The 12,087-nt window shown below is 36.7% G+C and overlaps 1 protein-coding gene across 1 annotated transcript in view; it reads left to right on the top strand.

Moving 5' to 3' along the window:
- EXT2 (exostosin glycosyltransferase 2) overlaps positions 1 to 12,087 on the top strand; it is an 83,165-nt gene that overhangs the window by 37,683 nt on the left and 33,395 nt on the right. Inside the window, exons 8-9 of the mRNA XM_062577237.1 lie at positions 156 to 287; positions 11,824 to 12,013. Coding sequence (XP_062433221.1) covers positions 156 to 287; positions 11,824 to 12,013 — 322 coding nt within the window. The remainder of the gene's footprint in view (positions 1 to 155; positions 288 to 11,823; positions 12,014 to 12,087) is intronic.

Genomic DNA, 12,087 nt, shown 5'->3' with positions numbered 1-12,087 from the left:
TGAAATCTTCAGGCTTTGTGGAAACATCCTAGTAACAATAAACGTGCCTCCTAATTTCATTTCCACCTGTCTGGTAGACTGCATTAAACAGATTGTGTATGGCAAACTAAAGCCCGATCTGTGGAGTGTGAAAGTGAGTTTTATTCTCCTTACAGGCAAGATGGTTCTGGGAAGCATATTTTCGATCAATGAAAGCAATTGCTCTTGCTACTCTTCAGATTATCAATGACAGAATTTACCCATATGCTGCCATTTCTTATGAAGAATGGAATGATCCCCCAGCTGTGGTAAGTAAACTAGTTTGATTCACTCATAAAACAAGTTGCTTTTTTCCCTTGTACAAGAGATACGCGCTGTGAAACTTGGTAATAATTTTTTGCATGTATATTGTAACTTGCACAGATTAATTCAATGTATTTTATGAAAACTGGCAAAAATCAGTAGTAGTTCTTTTTGTGTCCTGGCTGTGAAATGTGAATTTTTAACTTTTGTTCTTGCACACTCCAAATTGCTTGATTGTTTCTGTTAAATTCAATGTGGTTTTAATTCTCTTAAAAATGAATAACTGCAGTAGAAATACTGAAGATGTTAAACTGCAAAGCTTTTTCACATAATTCTACTGAAATACCTGATTTTTCCGATTCCTGCAATTTACTCCTTGTTCTTTCTACATAATTTCTCTTGTACAGAAACTGATTATCAAAATTTTGCTGGAGTGTTGTTTTTTACCCTTGAAAAAGTAAGTTTCAGTGGCTGAACCCAGCTTGGTCAAGAAGAAACACTGGAGTATTAATTAACTTTCTGCACCAAGCAGCTGGTTCTGATTTCTAGTATATAAAAGCCTGCAGATGATTTTCGCTCGTAATCAGTTAATTTTCTCTGTGTCAAAAATGTAAAAAATAGTTTTGTTTTACTAATAAAAACAAACTTGTTAATGGTCTCACCCTATGATGACATAGGGAGTTTCTCTGAAAGCTCGGGAGTAGCCTATGTTTTACTTTAAACTGTTCAGATTGATAGAGAGTAAATAATTGCTGAAAAAGAGGTAGTAGCTCATTGCTGTTTCAGAAGAGGATTTTGTGTTGCCTGTCTTAATCCACTGTTGTTGTTGACTAGAGAGTGAACATAGCACTCATCAATATTTGAGGAACAAATTAAGCTGCAAAAGAGGTAAGTAGTTACTCTATGAGAAAGGGATAAGAACATCTTAACACCTTTAGATTATGCTAGCAAAACAAGCACCCTGAAACTCCTTGTGAAAAGGAAAAAAGGGCTTTAGGATTAGTCAGGGTTAAAAGGGGATACAAAAATGTCTTTTCCTTGGTTCTCTCTGTTATTGGAAACCCATTGATTTCTCTGGAAGCCATTCTTACTCTGTGCAACAACCAGGCTTTTTTGTTTGTTTGTTTGTTTTTAATACATACTTGGAAAAATATTTATATTAGTCTTCAACTCAGAGGTTTTTTAGCAGAAGGTTTATTACCACAGACACAGCAACATATAGAACAGCACTCTGAAACTGTGGATGAACATATAACAGCAATACCATGCCAGGGCAGTGTAAGGAATAAACAGGAATATTCCATCAATGTATAGTTGGTGAGAAAATTTAGAAGGCTGACTGCAATTAGCCAGGTTGGAATTGGTCCAGGACATTGGAGTTAACACCTCATATCATGACCGTCTCATGCCACAAATGGTCAGTTCCTTGGTGGTTTTATTTCTCAGTTGAAAGAATTTGATGTTTATCCTAGTCTATGAACATTGCTTAATATGTGCATGAATTCACTTTTTACTTCAGTGTGGAACAGAAATGTCATAAAAAGTTCCTTTATGGGCTGCGTAAGCTCTGTATTAGCCAGCAACACAGAGTGCTTGTGACCCTTTCTCAGAGGGTCAGTGAAAGAAAACAGAATTCAGATCGGGAATTGTTCAAGAGCAATTAAATTTGTAGAACAGAAGTGCACAGTCCTGTGATGTCCATAACTGTGGATTTTGATAGCTACTTTGAGAATGAATAAAAATTTCCATGTGTTAGTTTTTTTTTCTTAACTAGCTAAGGCTGTCGGGTTATGACCCTGGTTCTTTCATTAGAAGCATATAACTGGAGCCTTCTGCAATTTATCTGTGATTGTTGTTGTTGTTGGTTTTTTTTTTTTTTTGATTTTGAATATATTTTATGTCTTTAAGATGAGAGCATACTACAATTGCAGTCTACTGGGGGACATATTTTCCTTCCTAACTTTAGATAATTCAGAAGGTGGTGATATATACAGTATCTACTAGTAAATTTAATAAGTCGCTTAGTTCTTAAAATAAATATTTTAAAATAATTGCACTATTCAGTTGTCAAAATTGCACAGTTTGTCTGTGCTTTTTAGTGGGAATAATGTTCCAGTTGAGCGTAAGTATGTTTCTCATTTGTGTTCATGCCTAATGTCCACTCACAGCACTGTTACAATCTCTAGTTAGTTAGATGAGAAATCGTATTTGGAGAGCAGGCACTTAGGTACCTTTAGGGTAGCAAAAGATGGCAACTTTATACTCTTAACTCCAGTAAGAAAAAATAATTAAAGATGACTTGAATATGTTCCTCATTTACAGGCAAGTTACCTTATTTTTCTCTAGATAAACTCCAAGACTGAAGCATTTACAGAAAATTGTTTCAGGTTGGTCTCAGGGCCAAGCTGTGGGTAACTGTTAGAGTAAAGCACCTGTAAGTTCACATTAATACTGCAGTGGAACGTGCAAGTGGCTTGGCCAGAACTGAACCCCCAGAACTTGTCATTTATGTTCTGCCTGTAGATATGACCGGCTCAGCATCCGATTGCTCGTTCTCTCCTTGTTCCTAGTGATGTTGTGTTTAGTAACTATTAAATGCTCTGCTCTTCCATACTCTCTTGCTCCTGTTACGCAATTTAGATAGAATTACAGAGTTGCTGAGAAAGTAAGTGAAAGCTATAAGCTGATTAACAGAAAATGCGGAGGGTGCGATCACCATTTTAAGGCAAGGAACTTACTGCAGTTAGTAAGAGATTTGCCTCATTAGTACAAGATTCTTCCTTAAAAGCTCAGATCCTTGTGCTCTGAGTAATAAGGCCTTGAAAATGGGAACATGGATTTGCCTGTGGAATAACAATACAGAAAAGGCCAGCTTTAATTGGTTTATTAGCTTGCTTGCTGGGAAAAGGATACCTTTCTAACCAAAAGAAGAGCTTGTTCTCTGTGTAAGACCATCATGCAGAGGAAAATCCTTACATAGTGAGAATTGTTGTCCTTGGTTTCTCACCTGCCCGTCTCTTTGGTGAAATGTTTCTTTTTCTTTGTGTACTGTTAAGGGATTAAATTTGCTTAGCATGCCACTAGGAGCCTGAGAAGTAAAAGAAAAATAGAGCTTAATAACATCTCTTACTTGTTAAAAATATTTTGGTGCTCAATTGTTTTAAGTGTTCCAGATGTAAGATAAAGCAGTAAATGCGTTTTTTCTGTTTTGACAATAATTCTCTCTTTTGAACATAACTCTCCAAGGTGTGAATTTTGCTCTTCATTTTGTTGAGCTATTGCAATCCCCAGGAATATGCCTTACGTTTAAGATTTGTGATCTAATTTTAATCTGTTTCCTATGCTTTGATGTAGTATTGCTGTTTTATTATTTTAACTAAAAGACAGGAGAACCAAACCTATTTTGAGTTAACATTTTGCTGATTAAGGTCTATAGGTATGCTAGATAGAAGAGGTTTTTAAGGGCCTCAGATGTTCACTTAGGGAAGTTTGTAACAACACCATGATTGAAGAGGAAGCTGCGTCTTCCACAAAATGTTACCTCAAGTTTGTCATCATTTGGAAAGTAAAATTGTTAAAGACTCCTGGCTATTTTCTAAAGCTTTTCTTTTTGCTTTTTACTTGAACTCTGATTCCTCTGGGAATTAGGACATATCTGCAAATGTAATAATGATTAGGTACTCTTTTCAGAAGGACATTAATGCCTATACCTGAAAGGATTGCTGTTGCCTTGGACAGTGAAAATGAAAGCAATACTTACACATTTAATATCAATGAGGCACACTCATGGCTAGATCTGTGTATAGATAAGCTTTATTCCTGTTCCCTCCAGATCAGTCTCAACACAAAAAAATTCTAGCTCACTTTGTGTTGGGACTATAGTTTTCCAAACACTTTAAACTGCCGTAAGCAGGCACTGTTGCCTAAAGAAGGGATCCTGTTCCCTTCTACATTCGGATGAAGATTTCTTTTTCTATGTGCTACCTCCTCTTGGGCTGCCCTGTGCATTTCTATAGACTTGTGGTGAATTAACCCAAATCAGTTTCCTTATTTGAAACTTACCCAATAAAAGAAAGAAAAAAGAGGAGAAAGGGGCAAAGGAGAGGAGCAGGTGGCTAGGAGACTACTGCTTTTGGCAGATAGTTTGGCTTATATTGGCTCAAAATACTAGTGAGACCATTGCCTGAGTGTCTTCACCACGGTGTGGCTTACAGCAGCAGTGTGTAAGGGCGTTTTTCCAGCAGAAGGGGATGTAAGGTACACAGAAGATAAATGCATATGCAGTTAATTCCATACTTTGTACATTATATGGAGGAAGTGATCCAAGCAGTTTTACATGTTCATGTGACTTTGCTGAAGATTGTTGGCGTTTTCTAAAAGGAAAAAAAAGACAATATAATATGTATTATTTTCCTACTCATAGGACTATCCTGGTCAGGAAGTGGAAGGCTAGTAGCATATAACAATATACTGACTTTATTCCTAATATGTTTTGGAATAGAATATTCAACAAAAATGCACTACAAGACATTTCCTCTTTTTAATGAAGAGGGGTAAATGACATTTTGCAGTCTGAAATTCAGTACCTGGGCTACTTGAGTCCTTGATATCTCTGCTAGTCTTGCTGCGAGTGTGCTGGTTTTAATGCCTTTGTATTTATTGGTCCAGCCATTATCCACTGGGGCAATCAGCTACGCTTCAGTAAGGCAGATAATGACAGCTTATATAATATGCTTTCTGATTATTACCAGTTTGCACTGGATTTAGAAGTAATAACCTAGACTTGAGACTTGATATGGTATCTTCAATTAAGCACTTTTTTTTTCGCTGTAATAAAAGTAAATCAGTTTCTCTTGTGTAATTTTTTTGAGATTATTTGAATTCTCACATTTCTTTGTCTTCTACCTCCCTAACATATATTAGTTGTTAGAAAAAAGGCTAAGTTTTTTTTGCAGTTTTTCTTTAGTTGTTCTTGATAAAACTCTTTCAAGCCTCTTTATAACATAGACCTATAAAACATTAGGTCTTGTGTGCCAGTGGCTACTTTTGAGTTTTGACTTTAGATGATATAGACTGTATCATAATAATCAATTGAGAATATCGCTATGCTGAACAATAAACATGCATTTTACCAGACTTAGCTTCTCCCAGTGAGGCAAGAAACAGCACCATCATTTAGATTAAACTAAAACAAATAGCCAAATTAACTTTGAGCAAAAAATGCCATTCAGTTAGCAAAGACTGAGCTGGATGTTAATTTTGCGAATAGCTTCTGGGCTTCAGCCAATTACCAGACAGAAATTTTTAATTTGACTGTAATAGACACACTTATTAAGTGATTAAACTATTTCTGAGTTCTTTGGATAGTATTTAACAGCTTATGATCCCAAGATGATACCAATGTTTTATTTTTGCTTCCATCTCAGTACCGCTTCTCATCTTTAAAATATTAAGCAAATATTAATATATATGTTTAATTGCAAATGAGAATAACCCAGTACCTTTCTTGGCAATGCATATCTGCATTTTTATTCCCATTGAAAAATATGCACACACACACACACACACACGCACACACGATACTAGATTTCTATGCCTATGGTATTTCCAGCTTCCTTGTGTGATGGATTGAATCAGCTGCATGTAATTTTTCTTTATTTGCCATATTAGACGATGCATATGCTTCATTTGAGTAAATATATTTTGGTTTATTAATATACTTTTGCAGTATTGATATTATGGAGAAGTTATGTATATCACATGTGTAGTTATTCAGCTATAAAAATACTGATTTTCTTTGTGAAACATGATTTGATGGTTGATTGCTTAACTTATCTGTCCAGAGATTAGGATTCTTCTCTTCTACAGTGAAAAATAACCTTAGATTTATCCTATGTTATGTGGGTGATATTTCATGTGCATTTTATTTCAGCTGTGTATGATATTCTTTGAGGCATGAAAACAGTCTTCTGGATTTGGTTCATAGAGTCAGAACCTGGATTTCAAGTTCTACTTCAATGAAATTTTAATCCTTAAACCTGCACATAACCATTTAATACTACTGGGTTCTATTTTATCTAAGAACTTTTTGCTTTTTCTTTAACTTATTTTAGAAGCAGACACATACACATACAAGTAAGATGCGTGTTTTTAATCGTAGCAAGGTTAGTTCTGAGATGCACTAAATAAACTGTAAAGTTTTGCTGGACAAAGGTGAGGCTGTCTTCATTGCTGTCTGTATCTTTTTTTTATTTCACTACCTGGTGCCTCTTGTGACTTGATAACTGTGCAGCTTTATTTTAAGTAATGGGGGTTGTTAACTGTTGCTTTGTGTTCCAAAAGTCATCTTTTCAGTACTTCCAGTCTTTTCTGGACTTGAGAGCATGGAAGGTATGTTAAGCTTCATTTTCCTAACTCAGATTATGCCACAGCATGGCAGAAAATCATTGGGAGTTTTTTAGGATCAGGAAGTACTACTTTTTCTTAGACCGGCGCCCCCCCCCGCCCCGCCCCCCAAAAAAACACCCAAAACATTAATCATTTTTCTGTTTTTCTCCTAAAGTGTTTGAATATTCTTATAAAGGGTTACAACTAAATGTCAATAAAATTAATAGAAGCTTTCCAAAGACAGTAAGTATTATGAAAATCATAAATATGAACTCTGTTCTCAATAGTTCTCTTCTTCCACTGCAGATCGATCCTTGGGCACGTTATTGGAATAATGAGTTGAAGAGATGAACCTGAGTTTTTATGTCAAGAAATATATTCAGCCAATTGAGTGTATGTTGGAAGGGCACAGTCAGTTGATTAAATTTGACTGGATAAACAAAAAAAAAGAGCTGAATTGTTTACTGCTGTAGTTATGTAATGTATTTTGGCAATCAAAATTCATGATTCAGAACAGTATCAGATTTCTGCACTCGAGGAGGAGTAGATAGGAACTCCTCTATGCCTTAGAGCTGACGTGTTTTTGAGGACGTTTATAATTGCCATCAAAAGCGTGGAATGCTGGTCACTGCTAGAGGCAGGATGAGGTTATCTGTAGGTAAAGGTCTTGTCCAGTCTGGGAAGTCTGGTGCTGAATTGTAGTTCTGCAGTGTATAAGCACTGTGATTGGCTCTGGAGAAGCAGAGAGGGTTAATTCCTTTGGTTTTGCCCTTTGACCACTTGAGGATGGGAAGCATGATGAAATACTTGCTCAAAGCATTCAATAGAAACATATCATGAATAATTGGAGCAAAATAGAATAAATCAAGGCTTTTTTCATCTGGTAATTCATAATTGAAACCACATTGAGGTTAGGATTTGATATTCAGAATAACACAGCTGAAAAAGCCATACCCACAAAAATACAGGATATAGCTTTGCTTTGCTTGGATGTATGGAAGAACTGCTTAGCTACTGTACGGTTCAATGCTCTCTAGTCCTCACCTCTAGGCTTTTAAATGACAGTGAGTTCTCATTCAAACTGTGTGGTTTCACTACTATGTTGATTATAACAAGCACTAAATCTGATGGTTGCTGAAAATACATAGGCAGGAAAACCTACTCTCTTGTTCATGGGAGCAGTGGCATTTTATTCTTTGAAAATGCTGTTGCCACATTTTCCCACTAAATGGTAGCTGGGAAGTTCTGGCGTCTGTTCCATAAGATGGAGCATCTTCTTACAGCCTTGTGTTTCTAGGGATGATTCTAGGGATCATTCTGTAATGCAGTCCATTACGTCTGCTGTGTCTTTCTTTAAGTCACTTTATGTGGTCTCAGTGTACACTCAAAGAGTAAATTTTGGGGCAGAGTCTTGTCTTAGTTATGTCTGATATTTTCTCAATATGTTAGAGGTTCTGTAGCATTTATAATGATTGGCTGGTTCTAAGTCCAGTTGTGTCAGTTGACATCTGGGAACTAGTATCTATTTCACTTTGCACCCTGCTAAGAATGATCTGTTTGAATGTTCTCTGTTAATTCTAACCTGAAGGCTTCCTATCAAGTCCAGCCTTAAGCATCTCACATAACAAGAATTCAGCTGCCTTTATATCTTGCCCTAGCTTCTCCAAGAACAGAATCAGGTTGTTTTTAATGACCAAGAGGGAGAATGATATTTAATGTAGTAAAGGACAGTGTCTTATTACTAAGGGGAACCTGTGCCTCTGTGTGTGCATACACAGGCGCATTTGTGCAAAGCATGTACAGAGTTGGCTGCAGTAATTTGAATCCTTTCCTGTGAGCATATCCGTTCTCTGAATTCTCCCTTCTCTCCAGCTTTAGGCTATCTCTAAGCTCTCTGTCATTCTAGGTCCCTCTGCTTTGGCTTTTCATGTCATCTGCAAAAGAGCTGTCAAACAACAGAGACTGCAAGATGAAGTGGCGTGAGATTACTCTTAGGAAGCTGGCATTTTAAGCTTGATCCTTTTTGCCCATAAAAATGATTCACAGTAAACAACCTATCAATTTTAGATTAATTATCCTGGCTCCTGTAATGTATATTAGCTGAGAGGGCAAAAGTAAAGGATGGTCTTATACATAGTTGAAGGTCAGCACTTTGTCAAAGAAGAGTGATGGATCATCAGTCTGCTTCTGCTTCTTACTCTTCTTTCTGAAAGTGAAAGTTCCGATAGATTTCCATCATTGAGTGTTAAAAAGATAGGACTGGATCAAATGATCCTTCACTGCTTGGTTTCTTGAGCAGTGATTGGGTGAACTCATTCCTATGTCATCCCTTTGCTGCCATAATGGAGATTTAATAAGGTTGCTGTTGAATTAATTGCCTGTACGATTTGCTTTTCCCAAGCAGAAGTCTGGAAGACTTGAGTAAATTATGAAGGCTTGAATTTGCCTGATTTCCTGCAGAAAGTGGGGTCAATAGGTCTCAGACTGTAGACACACTCTTCAGGCAGGCAGCAGGGGGTTGGCTCTTAATGGCACTTCAGAGATGCTTAATTGCCTTTTTGAAATGTTTTTCTCAAATCAGAGGCTTGGTTCTCCCATCTATTAGAATCTATGGACTTTTTCCTCGACCACCACTTGTTAATAAAATAGGCAAAAACACCTGAGAAGTTGTCTTATTTTTCCTAAGTTATAAACAGCAGGGGATAATTTTCATGTTTTATGAAAGTAAAAGTTTTTAAATTTAAGTAATGTACGTAATACTATAGTTTTAAGATAAAGCTTGATCATTTTTATATGCACGTATGCACATACTTGCACACATACTTCTTTATTTTTTCTGTAAGTACCTAAGAAGTCTTAGATGATAGAAAGAGAATAACACTTTTCCGAGGATGTTACAGCAAATAATATCATAGCATGTGCTGTATCCAGAGAAAAAGTTGCTAAATAAAGTCAACTTCACATGAGAGCAATTAATTTAGATGGCAGTACTCACCTGTATGTAATCAAAAGAACACTGTCCATAAGATTACTTTACCAGTTATTTCTGCTTGTAGGGCAAAAACTCAAGATCTTATTGGCACTCTGCTGAGTATGGCATTCAACCTCTGCTACAAGTATTAATATATTAATAAAAAGAAGTTTCTTAATGTTGTTTAAAAAGCTTCTCAATGTTGCAAGGAGCATTTGGGGAATAGCAGCCTTGCAGATAAGGAGTGTGTGGAAATGAGTCTGTAAAGCATTAATGGGACGGTTGTGCTCTGGTAACATTTAGATTATGATTTGATACAAAAATTACTGGAGCTGGAGTAAAATCAAGGGGTTGTCCCTGTCTGCCTGTCTTCTAATAAAATTAGCAAAAATATTTGTAAAATTTTAGAAAATCTTACAATCTAAAAGATTTGTCTCTGCACATTATCAGTTCCTAAAGTAATTGATACATATTTTCTGAATTATTGATGTAGTACCCTACTATCACAGGTTGCCATGTCCCTTTCATAAACCAAAGCTCCATTTTATTTTATTACTATTTATACACTATCCTATTATTCCTGTTGGGGAAAAACTAGAATTTCATGCCTTCCATTAGGAGTGTTAGACACAGTTGATATCAATTGCTACTTGTACTAGACATGAAAAAGAACATGTATGTCTGAAAAATAGTCTATTTTTTCCCAGCTATATCCCTAATACAAAGTATTTCTTCTCTTGACAAATCCTTGCCTGGAACTCATCCTTAGGCCATCATGGATAGAATTGTGTGCTCACCCTGTGCTTAAATTTAGGTGGCTCTTTTCTGCCTCACATATTTATCCTTCTCCTTCATTCTTCATGTGTTTTTAGAAGGAAATCCTACTCACATCATAAATTGTTCTCTTATGCTAAAATGGACGTAGTGTTGTGATCTCTTTAAGTATAAGTTCTATATTCCCTTTGTCCCTGTGGTTATGAAGAATACTCTAGTTAGAGGTGTCATCAATCGCGAATGAGGAGGGTGGTTGTTAGGTGTATTAGGAAAAATAACCCAAAGTAAGGAGATTTAAAATTGTAAAATTGATTTCCTGCAAATATGAGCTGATAACTTTGAGTCTGTAAAACCTTACGTTCCTCCTGATGCAAGCAGACCTGCAGTATGAGTTTGACTGAAGATTCTCGCAGTGTTTCTGGAAACTGTTAGCAGTTACTAACCTGTTATGAGTGTTCATAGTTTTTATGGGCTGGAATTCAATATTTCCCTGTGAAAAAGAGCATCAGTTTCTGCTTTCCCAGCTCCTCTTTTCACCTCTTCCCGAAAGGTCTTGTTTTTTCCTTTACTACTCTGTCCTGCCCTTGATATCGTGCGTGGAACGTAAACTGGAGCAGAAAAGTTGAGGCTGCAATGCCTGCTCCTGCTCTTTCATTCCTACCAAATACTTCCTTCCCTACTTCTTCCCTGCCAACATCAGTTCCAAAAGCAGTTGGTACATTCAGTGCAAATTTAATTGTGTCTTGTCTCTTGCCAGTTGAGCTTTAAAGTCTTAAAAGGCATGCCCTAGTTAAAATTCAGGAGGAGTAAATAACTCTCTGAAATTGCTCTTTGCGTATCATGCCCCTTTTTATAAAATGCAGTAGGGTTTTTTCACCTCACTGAACAAACCCAGTTTTGTGGAAGTTGGTACATTATTCCTCTTAGTGTCTACTTTTGCCTTTTTCACTTGTGTGCCCATTTTATGTCAGGGTTATGTTTTTGCTGCTTTGGTTTTATTGTTTTAAACTGTTTTCCCTTCTGAAATTGTGGTGATTAAGTCTCTGTTTGTTTACTGAGTCTTGACATTAAAAAGAGTATCTTGAAGTAGTGATTACTTAATTGAGCCATGCGAGCTGGGCTGAAAATTCACCTTAGTTTTCCTTTCTCGCTAATCTGTCTGCCCCTTCTACTTAACCTTTTTTTCCTAAAACCCCTTTTGTATCAGTTATGCAAAAGTGAAAATTGAATTAGGAAAGAAGTTAGAAGGAAGTTGCAAAATTGTTGAAGCACACTCTTGCCAGAACTGGTGAATCAGCATTTCTAATTCGAACAAATTCCAACTCTGACAATTAGAATCTAGCTATGTGAATTCCTCCCTACTGCAGTAATTTGCTTTAATTGAATCATTTTCCTGTTTTCCTTCACAGAAATGGGGCAGTGTGAGTAACCCGCTCTTCCTTCCACTGATCCCACCACAGTCCCAAGGTTTCACAGCTATAGTTCTGACCTACGACCGGGTGGAGAGCCTTTTCCGAGTCATCACTGAAGTGTCTAAGGTGCCTAGTCTATCCAAATTATTAGTTGTCTGGAACAACCAGAATAAGAATCCACCAGAAGGTAAGACCTTATGGTGTGTGTGGTGAATGAGGGTGAAACTGAGAGTAGCCTGCCAATTGCATCTGTTACAAAAT

Source organism: Rhea pennata, chromosome 5 (assembly GCF_028389875.1).
Source record: "Rhea pennata isolate bPtePen1 chromosome 5, bPtePen1.pri, whole genome shotgun sequence".
Classification (NCBI taxonomy): domain Eukaryota; kingdom Metazoa; phylum Chordata; class Aves; order Rheiformes; family Rheidae; genus Rhea; species Rhea pennata.
The sequence above is the reverse complement of the archived record's forward strand: the minus strand, read 5'-3'. Positions and strand labels throughout refer to the sequence as shown.